This window comes from Dasypus novemcinctus, chromosome 23 (assembly GCF_030445035.2).
Source record: "Dasypus novemcinctus isolate mDasNov1 chromosome 23, mDasNov1.1.hap2, whole genome shotgun sequence".
In the NCBI taxonomy this organism is placed as follows: domain Eukaryota; kingdom Metazoa; phylum Chordata; class Mammalia; order Cingulata; family Dasypodidae; genus Dasypus; species Dasypus novemcinctus.
The window spans coordinates 66,585,943-66,607,735 of NC_080695.1; the positions used below are offsets into that span (position 1 = coordinate 66,585,943).

General features: G+C 41.7%; 1 protein-coding gene across 45 annotated transcripts in view; it reads right to left on the reverse strand.

Annotated features, from left to right (window-relative positions):
* Window positions 1–21,793, reverse strand: part of RBFOX1 (RNA binding fox-1 homolog 1) — a 1,470,157-nt gene that overhangs the window by 579,178 nt on the left and 869,186 nt on the right. For all 45 annotated transcript variants that reach the window (XM_071211399.1, XM_071211389.1, XM_071211388.1 and 42 more), the window contains one exon: window positions 3,885–3,926. In XM_071211399.1, the coding sequence (XP_071067500.1) occupies window positions 3,885–3,911 (27 nt within the window). In that variant the 5' untranslated portion in view covers window positions 3,912–3,926. The remainder of the gene's footprint in view (window positions 1–3,884; window positions 3,927–21,793) is intronic.

A 21,793-nucleotide genomic window follows, 5' to 3' on the forward strand; every position in this document is an offset into this window, starting at 1 on the left:
AAACTTTGTGTTATGACTGTAAATGGAAAACTGATATCAGTAGCCATAAATAAAAGTCAATGGAAAAGATAAAGCCATTGGTACTTAATTATTAAGGACATTTTCTCTATCAGACACTGTTCTAAGCACTTTGTATGCACTAATTATTTTAATATCAGTGTGCCTGTGCACACTCATATAGCCCACACACAACTGAGGCAATGGGTGAAATTATCTCCATTTTACAGATGAGGAATTTGAGGCACCTTGTACAAGATTGCACAGTAATGAGTAGCAATCTAGATTTTAGCTCAGTTGGCCTGGCTCTAGGACCCTAGTTCTTAATTATTACGTTGTTTTAAAGTGTAGATAGATGTTTTGGCTGCTACAGACTCTAAGCCTGAGGCATGCTCATTTTTTTGTTGATATTGTTAAAAAGAGAGCTTAGAAAGTGCGAGAGACTTGTTAAAGATAATCTAGTTTAAACTGGTAGTTTCTCATTGACATAAAGAAGACTGAAAGAGAACTGAAAAGGGAATAATTATTTCTCTGAGCGTTCACCAGTTCTCCCTGACCTGATGTTCCCCACCTGAAAGCTGTGAGTAACTGGCTGATTCATGGCCTCTGTAGCCAGTCACTGAGAGCCCAGGTCCCTTTGCTAGTGATTGATGTGGAGAGTAGCCAATGAGACGTAAGAGAATGCCTGCAGAAAAGGATACTGGGAATGATTTTCCTCCAATAAAATGCAAGAGCTATGGAGAAGAAGCCCGCTCACTCCATCCCTCCTGAGGAGAGTGCTTTCATGTGAGGAAGTGATGGCTGGGCTCAAAGCAGCCATTTTGGAAGAAGCAAAGGCCAAGAGAAGCACAAAGATTTCAAACCATTACCATGCAAACTGGAACTGGGAGATGATTATAATAATAGCAATAATTTAACGTTTTAAATAACTTAGTCAACCTTTCTATAATTTATAGCCAATAGCAACATATTTGGCAAAACTTATGGAATTCTCAAAAGTGTTTCTCAGATTTTGTGCTGCAATCAAATAGGCTCTTTGATCAGATGAGTTTGCTAAGAGTTGTATAACATATCCCTATCTCTGCATTTCACTTTTGCATATTAAAATCTCTGAGAAGATCGGCAGCTAAAAGAAAATGTTTGACTTTAATTCTATATTTCTCAAAATTAATCAGAATCTTTTTTTAGACCTCTTAATATCTTACCATACAAGTACTTCACAGAGTCTGTTTTGGAGAGATTAATTTAGAATTTGTGAGAAAAAGAAAGGCAAGCAGAAGGAGAGGGTCTTGGATATGCCAATCTCTACACAGTGTCGACAAAATAGAAAGGGCAGCTGTCTCTTTTTACACTACCTGCGATTTCTTTGAGGACAAGGAAAAGGGACAAATTTTATGACTACCCACTTGTATGCCTGAATTCTAACAACATAACAAAATATGTCTATGAAGGAATTTGAACTTGACAACATGGCCACGGTCCAGTCATCCTGTATAGCAAATCTGGAAATGTCTGTTGACTGCTGTATTTAAAACATATTTTAAGAAGTGTGGCTGGCAGGCAGACACCCTTAAATATGTTGGTAACTAAGAAGATATCCATTTTTCTCCCTTTCTCCCTCTTTCTAAGAATAAAATGAGATTAAGGAAATCTCCTATCATTGAGATGGGCAGGCATTAGCATTTCAGATCCACATTTCCATCAGAAACCTTAAGAAAAGAAAACTCTGACCTCCTAACAATTGTCTTAATAAAGGAGGCTTTCTTTTTAAACAGCAGAGGGGATAAGTACACAAGCCAGAAAGGAAGGAAGAGGGGCAGAGAAGGAGGGAGGGAAGGAGAGAGCAAGAGACAGAGAATGCAAAAGGGGGAGAAGGAAGAAAATATTCATAAGTATCTCCAAGGTGAGACATCTTATTTAAATATAAACCTTCCTAGTCCATAATAATAGGGAACTGGATACCTAAGAAAGAAGTGAGAAGAAAAACTTTCAAGGCATCCCCTTTGGTACCATTTAAGTTTCACATAAATGTGTTTTCCATCAATTGAGATGTGTTACCTATCAATTCAAAGCATAAATGGTTTAAAATGTAAAAGCAGTGACAGCCACAACAGTAGCAAACAAAGCACCAGCTTGTGTTAAAGAAGCTCTTATGTGGGCCCATTAGAATCACTCGTTGGACTAAACTAATTGACCCATTACATCAAACCACTGTCTGGCATCATTTAACAAAGGCTGGGATGGAGATGGGAGTAGGAGTCCATTTTTGCTTCTAAACCACACCCTTGACAAAGTCTTCATCACATGAGGAATAACAACCCCCTAAACTGCAAGTAAGCACTTCATTACTTCCTGTGTCCTTAATTTTGCAAGTGCTGTTTGCAATAGAGCCTTCAATATTATCTTAATTCTGAGGAACTTATCAGGGCCACTTGGGGACAAAAGCCCACATCCCTCTTTATCTGACTCTGACCTAGTTCTGGCCATCGTCCCCACACAAACAGGAAGAAAATCTGAAGTTGCAATACATTATTTACTAGGATGAACCAGTAATTCAGACTGCAAGGAAAAAGCAATAAGAGAGCTCGGGAAAGCTTAAAACATCTTGAAGGCTGTTTTATGAAGGAGTCACAACTAATGTAGGGAGGGGTACTTAGGAGTGAAGGGGTAGACATGAGAGGTTAATAGAGAGGACTATTCTGGAATAGCACATAAAATAAATATGTATAAAAAAGGAGAAAACCTCGACTCACTTTCCTGGTTGCATGCAACTGTGTTCTGATGTTTGCTTTCCGTAAGGACTTAACAAACCTGATGCAAATAGCAATCGTAAAATGGAAATAATTCTGCAAATCATTGTCATCTTGAGACTACAGTTACATAAATGCACTGAAAAGTTACAAGGGAGTGTATAAATAAATGGCTTTAGACCAGCTGAATACATTATTCTGACTTACTATTCTAATACAACAGTCCTGAAACCCTAAATATTGCCATTATGATTATAAAGGCAGTAGATTCCTCTAGTTCTCCAAAAATTTGGAAACATGACTATGTCGTGAACTACAGTAAAAATTGCCAACTTCCCTCAATGACATTGAAAGTAGACCAACCATGTCTTCCAAAACATGAATGCATTTTAACAAGAATGAAAAAAATGGGAGGGGAGAAGGGGACAATGCTGGCATTCCTGGAAATACCACACCCATGCCCAAAGGGAAGTCACCCACTAGATCCTGAAAACGGAACTATGCCACCAAGCGCCATTAATAAGCAAACCATTCTGTCCTGGAAAGGGAGGGGGGGCCCTTTTTACATTTGACATGTTTGAGCACTGTGAGAGGGTTTCATTTCAGTAGGGAAACAGAATAGGAGTTTTAAAATTCTGTCTCCTTCTTCCCTATACACAAAGGCCACTAAAATAAAAGGTCTATGGAGGCCTTGAATTCTCCTAGAAAATGTCCTTGACATATTAGTTGTTCACTCTCCCTAGTCAACAGCAAAAGAGTATTTTAGCCACTCAGCAAACAACCTAGTATTCACATTAAGAAGGCAGCAAGACATCCTTTTGACCTTTGTTATTACTTAGACTTCATGTTGTACATAAAAAGAGTACAATGATGTCAAACAAATTCCAGAAGAGAAGTATTTATTGCTGAATCTAAATCAAAAAATCCATATCTACTATAATGGCACTTCAAAAGAAGATATACTGTATTTACCAGCTCAATCAATACTAAATTAGCTGGGATAAATATTTTCAACTATACCAGTCTTAGGATGAAGCCCACTATTTGGAACCCTGTATCTTGAGAGAGACAAGAAAATGTTTTGCTTATCACACAGAAATGAGACACAGGAAGTATTTTATAGGTAGATGCACCTACCCTTAGCTGCTCTCTTTCACAATTCATCTGTTGTCTTGAAATCTATGAAGAAAAGAAAGGGAGGGGAAAAGTTAGAAGGTTCCGCTTGAGAAATAACATAAAGGAAAAGGGGAAGTTACTTCTCATCACTTGGTTCAAAGCAGACCCAGCCTCAGTTAATTAAGCATTTATTTTTTTCCCTAGGTCTAATTACCCTCAGCCTCACTGAGAGTTTCAATTGTATGATCTAGAAACACATCTGGGATGATACAGGGTCTAAATAGGCTTGAGCAAATGCAGTTGAGGATGAGGAAGCATATTCAAGCTAAGTGCTCCTTCCTTGGAGTGAAAACTCCCCCTTTGCCCTACAGGCCCGCTCAGGATGGCTGAGAACATGGAACTGGACATCACACAGTATCTTCTCCCATGTCAAGGTCCTGAATTGTGTGACCTTTACTCTTTGGCAAGCGGATTACATTTTACAGTCAAAGTCCAGTTGGAGAGTGGTAAAGAGCAAAAATACTCGAGAGGATTCTGAGGTCATTGTTTAAGCCATAGAGAGAAACTGTGATTACTTTGTGATACATATGCTATGTGTTGATTATCTTTGCCCTACCACAATGTGGTCTGGAAAACCCAAAGAAGGGGAAGCGAATGTGGCTCAAGCTAGTGGACTCCCATCTACCATATGGAGGGCCCAGGTTTGGTTCCCGGGGCCTCCTGGTGAAAGTGAGCTGGCCCACGCAGTGCGTGGAGCTGGTGTGTGTGATGCAGAGAGCTGGAGCAACAAGATGATGCAACAAAAGAAGAGACACAGAGGAAAGACAGTGAGAGACACAACAAACCAGGGAGCTAAAGTGGCTCAAGCAATCGAATGCTTCTCTCCCACATCAGAAGGTCCCAGAATTGGTTTCCAGTGCCTTCTAAAGGGAAGATGAGAAGATAAGCAGACACAGAAGAAGACTTAGGGAATGGACACAGAGAACTGACAGTGAGCACAAGTGGCAGGGAGGGGGTTAATAAACAAATACATCTTAAAAAAAAAAAAATCCCAAGGAAGCTTCTTGGGATCAGTATTAATGATTATGCCAGAGACAGTAGGTGTCACCTGGGACCAACAAGGCAACAAGGGCATGTGCCCATGCCACCTGTGTGGATGAAATCTGGCAGATTCGCCTTCCACTCAGACTGCTGTGTTGCAACACAGTTTAAGTGTGCTTTCACGTCTTAACTTTTTATCTTTTCTAGTATTTTTTTTTAACCAATGAACCAACCCCTGACTCCTGGTGTCTGACAGTATCCATCAAGTTTTTGAAAGTTTTACTAAAGGATAAGAAGGTTTAGGGGCTGACTTTTGATGTATATTTAATGTATTTTGTATTGAAACGCTCCTTGTACTTTCTCAAAAACAAAAACAAAACCAAAACAGGAATATTTTTTTAGGGTCTCCAGCACCCAAAAGCTATAGGGCTATGCCCTTTAACCCAGTAAGAACACATCTAAGAATAAGTCCTTAGTGAGCAGAGATATGCATAATTGTTTATTTACATGTTGATTAATTACAGAATTATTTATGAAAGCAAACATTGTAAATATTCCCAATGTGTAATAATGGGGAAATTAAAAATAAAGTATAGTACACTGACATTAAGACATAGCATGCAATATTTAAAACTGTTTTGAGAAATGGACATGGGAAATGGTCAAAAGGCACTTTTTTTTTGGAAAAAAGAAGATAAAAAAGTGCATAAACATTATTTTTCCAATGTTGTGTTAAAAATAGAGTGAAATAGATAAAGAAGAGGGAGAAAGAAAATGACAAAAGAGAGGAAATGATTGGGAGGAAATAGTCCAATATATTGAAAATGGAAGGGCCCAATTCTATATAAATCACTGAATTGTTCACTTAAAATAGCCGACTACATGGTGTGTAAGTGATATCCTTACGAAGCTGTCAGGAAAATGAAGTGGGTGGGAGGTTCAGATCTGGGTAATATGGAGTAGGCATACTTCACTGTGTCTGATCCACTGAGTGCAGTGACATAACCCGGGGAGCCGGCATGGACGGCTGTTCGAGGTCTCTGGGAAGTAAACAGCAGCATGTGGATTGGAGAAGAAGACTGGAATTCAGAATCCACTGGACAAGTGGTACTCCACTCCCATCCTTCTTCTTCTTTCCACCCCCTGCACCCCTCACCTGGATTCAAGGTACCCAGAATCCTCTCTACTATACCCAAGTATAAAGAGCATTCCAGAAGAAGCCCTCTAGTGTTGGCTTGAGAAACAGGAAAGGGGAACCTTAATACTCAGAGAGAGTTGGGAATCCCCCCATTTCCCATTTTTGCTCTGTTGTCTCATGCTGCAGTCCCCAGACCTTCCCACGGTGGTGAGTGACAAAAGCAAGAGTGGTAGCTGCAGGAGCTGCAGGGGTCTAACACTCTGAGGGACAGAAATGTTCTCTGATCTGAGACTCTGTGGTTCAGATGGGCCAGTGCAAACCCCCACTGCATTTTTCTCTCTGTCCTCCTCCTGTTGCCCCCAGATTCAGGCAAAGCAGCAGGAGCATGCAGTGAACCTGTGCAATATTTTGATGAACACCGGGACTCAGTCTTGAGCTGCCTATGTGTGTGTTTGACCCTAAATAAATACTTTATTTTTTAAAATGTATTTTCTCCCCTCTGATGGATTTTTTCTAAAAAGATTTATTTTATTTATTTACCCATCCCCGTTCTTGTTTGCACTCACTGTCTGCTCTCTGTGTCTTTTCTTTGAGCACTTGTCTTCTTTTTAGGAGGCACCGGGAACCAGACCTGGGACTTCCCATATGGTAGGTGAGCACCCAACCACTTGAGCCACATCTGTTGCCCAAAATAGATACTTTAGAGTCTGGGGACTGAACGAAGGAATGGTCACTCTCCTGGGTCCCTGGCTGGCCACTGAGAGGCACAGAGGTGGGGGAGATCTGACTAGCACTGCAAAGGCTTCAATGAGAGAACTGACATAGGAAACATGATCCTGAGAAGGAAGTTTGAACTTTCAGTCTGAATCCCCTGGGTTAATTGAGTGCTAAAACAAAAGCATCAACAAATTTTACACAATTTAAGCAGGGCACAGAGTGGGTTTTTTTTTTTAATATCTAGGAAGCTTTTTTTTCTTTAAAATTTTTTTAAATTTAATTGGCTTTTTAAAAACAGATACAAAGATCACAAAAAATTTTACATTAAAAAATATGAGGAAATTGAACTTGGCCCAATGGATAGGGTATCCATCTACCACATGGGAGGTCCGCGGTTCAAACCCCAGGCCTCCTTGACCCATGTGGAGCTGGCCCACGTGCAGTGCTGATGCGCGCAAGGAGTGCCATGCCACACAGGGGTGCCCCCCTTTAGGGGAGTCCCACGTGCAAGGAGTGCGCCCTGTAAGGAGAGCTGCCCAGAGTGAAAGAAAGTGCAGCCTGCCCAAGAATGGCACCACATACACAGAGAGCTGACACAGCTAGATGATACAACAAAAAGAAATAGATTTCCATGCTGCTGACAACAACAGAAGCAGACAAAGAAGAACACAGCAAATGGACACAGAGAACAGACAACGGGGGGGGGGGGGGGGGGGGGGAAGGGGAGAGAAATAAATAAAATAGATCTTTAAAAAATATATGAGGTTCCCATATAGCCCACACCCCACCCCATTCCTCCCACATCAACAACCTCTTTCATTATTGTGGCACATTCATTGCATTTGGTGAATACATTTTGGAGCACTGCTATACTGCATGGATTATAGTTGACATTATAGTTTACTCTCTCACCCAATCCATTCAGTGGGTTATGGCAGGATTTGGAATGTCCAGCATCTGTCCCTGCAATATCATTTAGGACAACTCCAAGTCCCAAAAATACCCCCACATCACATCTCTTCTTCACTCTCCCTTCCCTCAGCAGCTACCGTGGCCACTCTCTCCACATCAATGATACAATTTCTTCCATTACTAGTCACAATAGTTCTATAGTAGAATAGCAGTAAGTCCACTTTAATCCATATTTTATTCCTCTATCTTGTGTTTTGTTTTGTTTTGTTTTATTTTTAGGAGGTACTGGGGAATGAACCCAGGACCTCATACATGGGAAGCAGGAATTCAACCGCCTGAACTACGCCCATTCCCTGGGCACAGAGTTTTATAACATAATATTCAACATATCTAAGCTATAAAGTAAAATTAGCTGGCATGCAAATAATCAGCTTTGTATGGGAAAAGACATTCAACAGACAACAATATTGAGGTGACACAAATGTTTAAATTATCAAATAAATATTATAAAGCAGCTCATATCAAAATGCTCCAATAATTAAGGGAAAACACACGCATAAAAATGAAAAAAAAATAGTGCCATCAAAGAAACAGAAGACATAAAAAAGAACAAAATGGAAATTTTAGAAATGTAAAACAATAACCAAAATTTTAAAATAAAACAAACTCCCTGGATATGTTCAAGAGAAGAATGGAGGTAGCAGAGAATAGAGTCAGTGAACTTGAATATTTCTCAATAGAAAGTATCCTAGCTAAATAACAGAAGAGAAATGAGGAAAAAATATGGAGACTTAGGGACACATAGAATACTGAAAGGTATAATACTCATGCCACTGGATTTACAGAGGAAAGGGTAAAATGTTCACTGTAGGAAAATATTTGAATAAATAATGGATGAAATTTCCAAAATTTGGCAAAAGATGTGTAAGCACACAGATTCAAGAGCCTCAGCAAACCTTAAATAAGTAAGTTTAAACCCAGACCCAGATATATCATAATCAAACTGCTGAAACCTAAAACTAAGAAAAACTTTGAATGCAGCAGAGTCAAATGATCATAAGGGCAATAATTATAAGGGTACAGCAATTCAAATGATTTTGCAGATTTCTCAACTAAAACCATGGAGGTCAAAAGAAAATGGCACACCATCATTTCAGTGCTGAATGAAAAGCCAATCCAGAATTGTAAATCCAATGAAAATATTCTTTAGGAATGAAGGTGAAATATGAAGGAAGAAAATTCATTGCCAGCAGACTTGTCTAAAGGAGTTGCTGCAGGAAGTTCTCCAGACAAAAGGGATAGGATACCAGAAGGAAATTTGGAATATAAAAAATGAAAGTAAAGCAACATAAATAGCAAATATCTGGATACTAACAATTTAATATACTAGTCCTCTCCTCTTGAGTCCTTTAAAACATGCTTGATAATTGAAGGCAAAAATTATGAAATTGTTTGATGAGGTTTTCATTGTGTGTACATGAACTATATAAGACAAACACAACATAAAGAGAGGATGGTTAAAAGATACATGATAGTAAGGATTCTACATACCAATTCAAGAGGCAGAATAATTATCCTATACAGACTAGGAAAAGTATGTGCATTATAAACAGATAGCAACTAATTTAAAAAATAGGTAAATAAATATATGGACACCTTTATGCCAAAAAGAAAAAAAAAAGAAACTCTACCTAATCCTCATGCTTGGTGCAAAAATTAAGTCAAAATGGACCATATGTAAAATGATTAAAATGGGTGATACAATTAAGGGGTGAAGTTGGTGCTTTTGAAATTAGTTCTCTCTTGTAGTTTTCAAATTATAGTTTATTGCATATAGTACATTTATAATCATAAAATATTTTAGTAACAGTGCCTTCCAGAAATACAGGTATTTTGTTTTCTCTTAATATCACTGTAATTAATTAAGTAAAATCAATTTCTGTTCTTTAACAAAATTAATATTTTTTAACATCCGCCTTCAAATTTCACAAGGGTTTGTCAGACTCACAGAAACACATTTAGGTAAACAAGTAAGCTGCTGACCTACACTGTGAAATGAAGCCATATTTTAATGTTTCTTCACTGAGAATATTGAATGTGAAATTTAACACTAGTCATGTAAATGGCTCTGTTGTCCTTCAAATGAAGATGATTAAAATGAGCTTTGGGGATAATTAAGAAGGCATTTGAGTAATCTCTACAGTGCTTGGACTTGTTTTCGTTTTATTTTGTTTAATGTTTCCTGCACAGAGTCCTGTTTGCCCACATTCTGGTAACAAAATCCCTCTTCTACTTTTGGGACACACTCCTCTCCAATTCCATATTTTTTGGGATGCATTGGCTATCACCTGTGCCACACCCTACTTGCTCCCTGATACAGCCCATGTCTTCCATCACCTCTTTGGTAGAAGTGGGTGTCCTTGGTCACTCTGAGAGTCCACTAAATAACATCTACATCTGAGCAAGTGACTTCAGGATCTTCATCTAATGGTCCTCAAGTGCAAAAACATGATTCCTACTCATTTCCTGTACCAGGGACTGGAAACTAGTTATGCAAGATGGCTGACTCCCATTATGGGTCTGGGTCTATGCTTCTATTACAACTGTGCCCATCACACAGCACTTCAGCCAGAATGGAATGATGCTCTGAAGGCTTACAAAGTTATTGCTAGACCTAATGAAGCTCTTAAAAATCCACCCGCCCCCCCCAACATTATGGGAAAGTTTCAGAGAAAAAAGGCACCTGTAACTCCTTACCTTTTGTTATGAAGAAAGACCCTACCTATATACTCTTTAAGAGTCAGCCTTGAAAAATATCTTAAATATACACTTCACTAAATGTCACTTCATTTGGAAGCTTACATGTGATATTTTTTTCCTCCCATGACAGTAATGCACAAAACCAATACACTTTATGGCCTAAATGAAAAAAAAAAAAGAAGAGAAAGTGGAAGGTCTGGTGCTGCTCCTTTAAAATGCTTCCAGAGAATCAAATACCACACTTGATAGTGCTGCCAAGTAAGCACTTACGAAAGGTTAGAAACTGAAGCAATAAACTTCAGCATGAGACCCTTTGCTCTCCTGGTTGAGCGGGATGTTTAATAGCAGGGATTCATCTTTCCCCATGTCCTATCTTCATCTCGCCAACAGGGCCAAAGAATCTTTCTCAGACTCAGCTTTTTTTCATCCTTCTCCCAGTTGAGTTCTCTCTTATCAATTCTTTCCGCTTTATCCTGAAACTATTACCAGTCTGATTTTCCCCTCCCACATATCCAACTGGCTCAGCAAGGACTGAGTCTTACGTGGCTTTCTTTTTCTAGAGACCAGGATAATGTTTGGAGTTCGTTTATTTGTCCATCCATTCATTCCTACATGTTTCAATAACAAATACACACACACACAGACCAAGCTTCTTCTGGATGTCAGACATTGTTCTAGGGACACAACAGTAAAGAAAACCTCTGGAGCTCATTCTCTAGACAGAGGAAAAGAGGAAATCGATATGTACAATACGGAGAATATTTGCTATGGTGAAATTATAAGATGTTCTGACAGAACACCAGAGGGACACCAACCTTGTTCTAGAGAGTCAAAAAAGGTATAAGGGAAATGGACTTGGCCCAGTGGTTAGGGCATCCGTCTACCACATGGGAGGCCGGCAGTTCAAACCCCGGGCCTCCTTGACCCGTGTGGAGCTGGCCCATGTGCAGTGCTGATGCGTGCAAGGAGTGCTCTGCCACGCAGGGGTGTCCCCCGCTTAGGGGAGCCCCACGCACAAGGAGTGCGCCCCGTAAGGAGAGCCGCCCAGCGCGAAAGAAAGTGCAGCCTGCCCAGGAATGGCGCCGCCCACACTTCCCGTGCTGCTGATGACAACAGAAGCGGACAAAGAAACAAGACACAACAAATAAACACAGAGAACAGACAACCGTGGGAGGGGGGTGAATTAAATAAATAAATCTTAAAAAAAAAAAAAAAGGTATAAGTGATTTTTCTTTGTTTTTAAAATATATCCTGGGGGAAGAATGACAAAAAAAAAAAACCTTCAAAGATGAGGAGGGTATGTGTAAAAAGTCCAGTGAACTTATGGAAGTGCAAGTAATTGAGTTTGGTGCAAGAGTCAAGTGTGAGAGGAAATTGAGAGATTGACGTGAATTGGGAAAAGTAGGAGGCAAAAAACGAATACACACAATGAATGAAAAGATGAATGGATGTTCATGTTTCCTTGTCCTTAATAATATAATGGTGAAGGTTCTAGTTCTCAGAACAAATATGAATTATTTGGAAGAAACCATCAGAGAAGTCTAGCAGCATCGAATTCAATAAATCAAATCAATTGGTAGCTGTATATGTTTCCCAGCATCTCTGTTTAATAATCATTAGAAGGTCTTCTGGAACAAGATGGCAGCCTCCTATAAATGTGTGACTCAAAGTGCCTAGGGTGAGTGCTATAGTTTGAACATTGTTTAATACAGTTCAGGATTATTATATATATTTGGCATGTATACTCTGAGTGCCAACAAACAGCCAACTACTGTGCTAACAGGGAGGGGATGCAGGTAAAGATGATGCATAGTGCATTTCCTTAAAAAACTCAAAGAGAGGGAAAGAGAGCTGCAGAAAACAAAGATTATGGTGCAGAGTTATCAGGGTGATGGAAAGGGAAAGCATAGGGTACCACAAGCATCCAAGGGAGAGGCACAGACCTAGCCTGTTGGGAGGGCGGAGTCAGCAGCAAAGAGGACTGCCCCTTCGTTCTGACCCTTACTGGAGAATGGAGTGGGGGAGGCTGACCGCGGGTTTGGGAAGATGAAATTGCCAACAGGGGAGGGGACGCAGCTCAAGCAATAGGAGAACACAGGATTGGGGGAGAAAACTATCTTGGTATTGTAAACCTTCTGCTGAATAATAACCTAGGGGAACAGGAAAATACTTTTTAAAATTGTTTTAGTGAAGGAAATTTCACAGTAACAATGGTTAACATTTATCAGAGGTTTACTGTGTACCAGAAAATATGCTAAGCAATTTCTGAGGATTACCCTGGTTACCCTTGTATGTTCTATGCACAGGCAGTATCTTTAGCTCTGTTTTACAGGTAGGGAAACTGAGACATGGAGAAGTTGGGTGGATTCCTGCAGTCAGTAAGCTAGGATGTACTACAAAGGGAATTACAGTTTTCGTGGCCTGCCGAGAGTGACTCTTGGGATCACGGGAGTAGGTGGCTTCCAGGATCAAGGGAACCAGCCCCAAATTACATATATCCTACCTTTTAAATCCTCCTCTCCCATGTGTCTCTTCTGACACCTTAGCAGGTTCTTTTTTGCTTCTCTTCCCTGATGTGATACTGTCTAAATGCTTCCGTTTCCCTACAACTAAACGTGAATTGACTGTGTTATCTGGTTTCATAAATGCACAGATTTGCACACTTGGCTTCCAGTTGTTTAGAATGGGTTCAGACTGGGACAATCCCCGCCTAATTAGATTCCTCTGCTATCAGCCCACTGGATACTTCTGCAGGTTCAGTGTTCTCCTCGGTGGAGACTCGAGGCTCAGGACTCAGACTGCCTGGGTCCAATGCTGGGGCATCATCTATTCAGCATTAACTGCCTTCCATGATCTCTGTGGCCTGAGTTTCCCCATCTATATAATGAGGAAAATATGTCTAATTTTCCTAGTGCTTAAATTTTGTGAGCATAAAATAAGACAATCCATGTAAAGTACTAAGCAAATCACCTGGCACATTTAAAGAAGTCAAAAATATTAGCACTTGCCATTCAATTTAATGTGAGAACTGGGGGGTGGGTATCAGAAAGACCATTGGGCCAAGCAGACTTCGGTTGTGGAAGGTTTCCTATTAGCCTTTTGAAATATATGGATAAGCCCTGTGGATGACGGTATAAATTGGTACCAATTTTTGGAAGGCATTGGCTCCTATTTCAAGGAAGAATATGTATTTCCTTTAATCCAGAAATTCCTTTACTAGGAATCACTTTGACAGGCTTTAAGGGTGAATGGGAAAGAAAGTGCAGTGCTTGTAATTATGTGGATCTGGAACTGCAAAGAACTTTGGGGCCCGTTGGAACCAGAATGATTAAATGAGTTGTGGTTCCTCTATGTCAGGGGTTAGCCATCCTTTTCGGTAAAAGACCAAATGCTAAATATTTGAGACAGTTTTGTGAGTCATCCAGTCTCTGTCTTTGACACAGCTACTCAATTCTGCCATTGTGGTGAGAAGAAAACCAGTAGAACATGAAAATAAATGGGCATGGCTGCATTCCAATAAAACTTTATTTATAGAAATAGATTATGAGCTGGATTTAGCCCACGGGCCATTGTTTGCCAACCCCTGATCTATACTCTGGAATCATTAGAATCAGAAGAGTGCCTATGATAGGAGGAATAAAGCAAAGCAAGATGGACCAATTTTTAAAACACAATATGATTTTTGTTTTGGAAAAAAAAAACTACATACATACACGTATAAATATAAATATTTATAGCCATCCAATACATGGAAAAGTCTGGATGATAAATATCAAACTGAAAACAAAAGAACAAAAATGATGTCTTGGGAATGAGAATATAATTGACAAAGGTATAGACAGTGAGGTTGGTTTTTAATCCTGTTTTTTTAAAATACTATTTCAATTTCTTAGCAAGCACTGCTTTTGTAAGTTCAGTTTAATAGCAGAAACAATGATATAATTTAAACAACTGAGTTATAGGTTTCTTATAAGATTAAATGGGAGATTGTATATGGAGCATCAAACCAAGCATAGCCTAGCACATAGTAGGTATGCCATTAATATTAGCTATAAATAACTCCCCAGAGTGCCATAAAGGAACCCTAGAGTAGTGGTCTTGGACAAAGTTCAAGAGAGGTTGATCAGGCCCTTTCCGGTTCAATCGGGCATTTTTCCCTAAAAATGCCAATGTCCTACTTCTGGGGTCTCACACATAACGTTTATTATAGACCTGAGTTTATGAAGATTCCAAATGCCTAAATATGATCAAAACCACCATTGGACTGTAATCAAGCCCACTGTATTTTCCAAATCTATACTACAACGAAGTGTGTCCTCAGCGTCCAAGACAACAGGATAGTTTATGTCAGATCAGCAAATATAGATTCCATGACTTGTTCTGGTTCTGGTTTCTTTTTGGTAAAAGGAAAAAAACAAAAGTGCATGAAAGTAAGTGCTTAGGATTCAGGAAAGGAAGTGAGAAATAATCAATTGAAAAAATAAAAACAAAAAGTCACTGCAATGAATCAAGGCAGCCATGATTAATTAACTCGATTCTGGCTCATGTTGTATAAATGAAGATAATGCAATTGAGAGAAACACTTTGGGGAATCCACACAGCTTTCCCCCGATATTTCCATTTTAACTTTAGGGACTGCCCGGAATCTGCTGCAAAGCTCTGGTCTGATTTATAAAGGTGCCAGCTGATTTTGGGGGTTGGGGAGTAAAGATGGGAAAAAGGAGAAAAGAGCTTGACAAGGGTAGCTAAACTAAATAAAGAATGGAGTTCTTATATAAAACCTGAAGAGAGAAAAGGCAGAGGTTGAAACCACCAACTTGTTTAATTGTGGTTAACCTTGTTCTCTCCGGAACCTCAAGATATTCAGTGGTTTTAGCACTGGTATGATCTATGGGATGGTATATACCAGGCACTGCAAAGGACATTTACGAGCTCTTCCTTGCTGTTCCTTTAGAAACCATTTCATTTGATGACATTGGCACTCAGATGAGGAGAGTCACTGTCCTGGATGCAAGTCACTTGGGAGAGGCGAGTGATGGTTATCTGATGAAAGCAATGTCAAAGGTCGCGATGCCCATACAACTTGAGCAAACCGCTGTTTCCTCTGGAGGAAGAGCTTTCTCACCTGCTCCACACCCACTTGTTAAATACCCCATTAGCAACAGAACAAGTCTCCCAGGTCTGGGACAAAGCTGTCCAGACAGGCAGATTGGATAGACAAATGCAGAGCAAGAGGTGGCAGCCACAAGCCGCAGGCGACAAGGACCCCCTTAAGACTCTGGCATCCATCTGCTTCCTCTTGGAGTTGTTAATTTCAGACTAGATGCTGGCCTTGAAATGAAAGGGTAGCCCCTGGCCACAACGGCCCGGCTGGCCTGACACATGTAAGGCCCTCTGTAAGAGAAACCTCCACATAGCTTTGCATGTGATAACTTTGCAAGGTGGGGGGAACATGCTGCCTGTTATTTATTCTAATAATAAACCATTACCCCAGGCACATTTTATTCTCCAGATTTAATAAGGTATTTTGCGAACCAAGGCAGGGAAGGGAGAAAACAATCGCGGTTATTACGAAGCTGATTTCTATATGTTTCAGCTGCAGTAGCAATCACCATTCCTTGCCTTCATAATCAAGGGTTATAATTGGTCCCTGGCCCTCAGCTCTCACCACAACCCTTTGCTCATTCCAAGAAAATTCAAGCACCATTCACCAAAATGGACTGAGGGCCTAATAGGGATTGACGTGCTTCCTAAACTAGTCTCCTGGGCATGCCATTACCCTATAGACTGAGAATCCTGATTATTTGGTATGGGGATCACAAATCAGATTTTCCCATCCTCCTCCTCTCCACATCCAGAGGTGGGAACATGTGTTTTTGTGTGTGAGCGGGGAGGAGGAACGATTTACATACTATTTGTATATCTCTGCATGGATGAAATAGGTATCTCGGGACATTTTTAAGAGAAGATGTTTTAGCTGATCTCTTGTTTTATACTTTCTTGCTGGATGTTGCAAAGCTCTAATGATAATTTTATCTGAAGTTGAAAGTTTTGTAATCTGGATCTCCATTAAATAGATTCAGTAGAGACATACAGGCCTTGGATTATCTGGGCAGTCATCTTGATTACATTAATTGAGAGACACTTGAGAGGCCTCTTAACCCCAGATTCTAAAGTCAGACTTCCAAGGCTCAAATCTCAACTCTCCTACTTATCCGCTTCGGTACCTTGGACAAATTCCTTGCCTGGGCCACTTTAAATGCACCAAAGTGTCATCACCAAGTTTGAATGAGTTAATATTTACAAAGCAATTAGAAGTATGCCCAGCACATAGAAAGCATCACACACGTGTCTTCTCATGGCATGAAAGTAAGTTTAATCCAATGGCCTATTTGTTGTTGTTGTTTGCTCTTTTATAAATTGACAATGGACCAGACCTGCCGAGCCATGTGCTGAGATGTTGGGTAGACAAAAATACAGTGTTAGGACATCAAGGTTTGGAAAAGTGGCTGATGATTCTAGAAGTTTTGTGCTGGGGCATTAAAAGCACAGGCCTATAGAGCAGGTCAACAGAAATAAGTCATATAACAAACCCTGCTATCAGGGAAAAATAGTGAGGTGGACTAAGTCCTGCTGGAACAATTTTTCAGACAAGCAAATAAGGCCATGCATGACTTTCCCATCCAAGACAGCCAGGTAAGATCCCCCAGGCTGCCTTCTGCTCTGAAAGAAATCTTTACATAGCTGGAGGAGGCCTTTTCCATTCCTGATTTCTATGATTTACAAAATGTCATCATTTAAGAAATGGGAACAATTCTGTAGCTGGGGACGCTTGAGGAGTATTCATTTTCTAATTTTCCAGTTCAGTTGTCTGAAAGGGTTGGCTGGGTGGTGGTTGTTATTGTTGCTGTGTGTGTGTGTGTGTGTGCATGTGTTCACACCCTTTTCAGAAAGTGTAATGGAAGGAGTGTTGGAAGACATATAAAAATTAGTTCGTAAGCCCCTGAAACTTAAAGACCCTCCTGAAAGCACGAGGCTCACAAAAGTTCTGAAACCATGAGGAGGCATTCATGTAAATTGCAGGCAATTTAAAGGGGAAATCTAGGTCATCTGGCTGTTTGCTTTGTCATCATCAGTATTAATTAGACACTGGATGTAATGACTGAGCTCAGAGAGCTCTTCAGATTTAAAATAATAATAATAATAATAAACCAACAGAGCAGAGCTTTACCTTCGGAAAGAAAATATTTTCACAGGAAGCGTTCTGAAAGAACCTGAGTGGGAAAACCTTGCAATTAAATTCTGCAAATGCGCTCTGAGGTAATCCCAGGGGGAGTCTTATCTGTACTTAATATTCAAATAAATATTCTTTTTGTGTGCAGTGCATTCGATAGGGTGCATTTCATTTAATTTAAGTGTATAACGTAATCAGCATCGTGAGAGATAATCAGGAGGAGAGGTAGAACTCTTTAACTAGGATAAATGGGCCAGCGCCCCAGTTGAGCGGGCAGTCCTGGGCCAGGAGGGAGATGCCGGGTCCCGGGTGCAGCTTTCCCCAAGAGCGTCGGCCAGGGTCTCGCTCCCCAAGTGTAGAACAGCGTCGACAGCACCTTGGGGGGGGGGCTCGTTAGAAATACAGAATCTCGGGTCCCAGCCCAGCCCACTGCATCAGGATCTGCGTTGCCTAGACCCCCAGGAGATTCACAAGCGTGTGAAATCTCGAGACTTGCTGGTGTCAGGGGTCTTCACACCTCCCTAGGGGCCTCTCTGTTGACCCCCAAAGTTGAAGGTCTCTCTGATGACTCTACTTATGGGTCTTCCCATGTGGCCCCAGGGGGACTTCGCCGGATATTTCATGGAAGTCCGGTCCTCAGCGTTCTCAGGCAGCCTCCACCACCCTATCCCCTCTTTAGGACATCTCTTACAAGTGCCCTAGAGACAGGACAGAGTGTTATGGGGATTTTGGCAGCCCCGTAAGGAGGGAAGCCCACAGAAGCCCAGTCAGGAAGGGGGGCAGGAGGAGCTCAGCCTCTTTCCTCTCCATCCCAGACTCTGAGCAGACTGGTGGTTTCCAACCTCAGTTCTACTCCTCCAGCCCAAACCTGGTCCCTCCTAGGTACCAGCGAGCTTTCTGCCTTCATCCACGTCTTCAACACCAATGCCTGTGTGAGAGGCATTGTCATGAAATCAATCCATATTTAGCAGATGAGGGCACCGAGGCTTAGAAAGGCTAAGGTACTTGCCCAGACCCATTTGAATCCCAGCCTGGGACTGTGACCATGAGATGGGGATGCTGCTTGCTGGCCCAGGGAGCACACTTTGAGAACCACTGCCTGGGTGCCTCCTCACCAGCTGTGTACCCCCATGTGTACAATGGCGAGAAACCAGTGTATTCACTAAGTGCCAAATACAGTTCCTTTTCTCTGGTTACCACTCACCCAAGGCCCATCCTGAACGCCCTTCTGTTTCATTTTTTCACTTATGTTCATTTCTTCCACGGGGAGCCCGCCTTTGTGCCTTGGCACATCACCCACAGGATCCACTTTGTCCTCATTTTCAGGCTGAAATAAAGAAATTCACATTTCCCTTTCTTCGGGTTCCTAAAGAGGCGGTCGGATGGGGGTGGCCTCACGGCGTGAGCAGAGCCTGCTGACACCGTTCCCCGCGTTGCGCTCCCGCGCGCCCTGGCCCGGGGCTGGCAGCGCTGGGCCTCCTCCTCCCAGCAAGCACGGTGGAGAATCTGTGCGCTCCAGGCGTCCCGGCCGTTCCTGCTGAACTGCAGTCTGGCCACGAGGCAGTATTCTTGCTGACTCAACGGCGTCTTCCAAACCGAAACTGTTCTCCCACCATCCAAGCCAGGCCTCCTTCCCGAAAGGTAGGAGCAGGCTCTCAGCCACTGCAGCCTGAGACTGGAACCCGGGAAGGTTTAACCCAGGGGCTGTGCCCTGCACCCGGGTACAGCAAAAGCATTTGGATTTCCAGCGATTGCAAGACTGGGGCCCTCTGAGGGGGTGAAAGGAAAATCCACCACCAAGAGCAAAATGATGAGTGGAGTTCAAGGCTGGAGCGGCTTGTCCATGAGCGACTTTTCACCGGGGAATATCAGCGAGGTTGGGCTACAGGTGGATCATGCTCCTCTGGCAGGTTAAATCAAATAAGCTTTGGGCAGGTGGATTCCTCCAAAGAGTTCAGAGCTAATCTGTGACTTCCTCATGCCTTTGAGTTTGCATATTTTCTTTCAAAGTGAACCAGGATTAACGAAAAGAAATGATAAAACCGTCTCATTCTAAAGGGGGACAAGAGGAGGAGACACTGACCAACCAGCGGGTAAAGTGAAGGCAAAGGAGAGCCATTCCTTTCCCAGGCTTGGGCAAAGCTATGAAGCCATATTAACTTCAGTAACAAGTGTCTCCGATAATGAGGAAGCCCGTCCAGTAGACTAAGTTTATTGAGCAGGCACTGGCAGGGCTGCTGGAAGACAGAAGCCTCTATAATTACACTGAGCAGAGATGAACTGCTAGTTCTCATGGATGGGATGGTGGGATTTCCTTGGGACCACCACGGCATGTGGCAGAGCCAGTCCAGATGCTACTTGGGCCGCTTGGGTTGGCCAGGCAGAGAGTAAAGCATGGACTGCTCTTCGGGAGCCGGGAGAGGTTGAACGTTTACGTAAGCATAATATTAATAGCTAGCAGGGCAAGGAAGGAGATCCTCCGCGAGAGCCCTCGGAGCAAATGTGGCCCTGCTGGCACCTGGATTTGGACTTCTGGGATTCAGAACTCTGGAAATAAATCCGTCTTGTTTTAAGCCCTGTGTGTGGTACTTTGCCATGGCAGCCGTAGGAAACTAAGGCTGTCTCATGCCTCATTCCCTCACCTGCAAAATGGGAGTGACAGTTGTGACCCCAGTGGAGGTCCTACATCTCGAGGTGGACAGCAGACGATGTGCCTTCATCCACTTGTTTAGAACCATCCTCCCAGGACAGACCAAAGAACTGAGCCTATCGGCATCACTGAAATCCACACCACCAGGCATCACGGACCCATCTGTTCGCCATGAGGATGCTCTGACGCCAATCTTGCAATACGTGATTGCTTATTCGCCTGATTTTTAATACCCGCCCCATCCTACTCCACCTTACCCAACGGGAATCACCCATCTGTCCAACAAGGGCATCTTTGTTCCCTTTAAGTTCACACATTGTGTTTCTACCACATTTTCCAAATCTACAAATCCAGTGAGGAGAAATAAGGTTTGCTGGGCCTGGGCTAACCAAAGTGAACTGATACATGAAACTAGTTATTCTTTCCTTTTCAATAAACAAACCGTGCTCCTCATAACCTTCCCCAGGATTCAAGACGTGCTACCTACTGCCTGGCGTCTACATTGTCCACCACCTTATTCCTATCTCTTTTGAAAATTGCAATGCTTTCCTTATTTCCAAATATCCAGTCTTCTGCTCTTTTGCCACAAATCCTTAGCGATATTTTGTGAACTTGTTTCTGTATTCTACTGTTTTAGGATATTCTAGGTAAAGTACTTAGACTTATTTAGGGCTAACACTTTTTTTAGGAGGTACCAGGGACCGAACCTGGGACCTCATACCTGGAAGCTGGTGCTAAACCACTGAGCTACACCTGCTCTCCTAGGGCTAACACTTTTAAGTTTGTTTCTACCACTACCTGGACTCCATCAACCTCACCAAAGTCTGTTCCATCTTGACTGGAGATGATCTGTCTTGACAGAGCATAGAAGAGCAAAAGAGGAACTGAAGAGTTTCTGCTGCTTCTGCGTGATGCTTCAACTATTTTTGCAGCCCAAACAGGGTAATCCCTTTCTGGATCTTCTTGATCAAATTTCAGTTTTAGATTGTTCTGTTTTACCTTTGCTTTATTAGCAACCTTGGTTAAGTTCACTTGGAGATGGGGCTTCCGAAGACTGTGCTTCCTGGTGGGGTTATTAAAACTCATTATTTTGCAGATGAGGAAACCTACGTTTCCATGGATTACAGACTTACCCACAAACACACAACCACATGGTAGAACTGGGGTTCATACTCAAATTTGACTGATGCCAGCACCCTCTCTTTTAGGTCTTCTACCATGTTGCTTGACTTGCTTTCTTTGGTGAGCATAAACTTTGGGATGTTCTACATTTTCAATATTCAGATCACCAAGATCCACCTTCCTATTAGATTTTCAAAATACAGCAAGTCCTATGACTTGTTGGTTCTCATTTTCAAGAAAACACAGGGACATACAAATATCCTTTGGGTGTATTTTACAAATAGAAGTCACAATGATGTTTGAATATTTTTTTAAATGTGGAGGACTCCTTATTGGGATTAAACGAAGAGCCTATG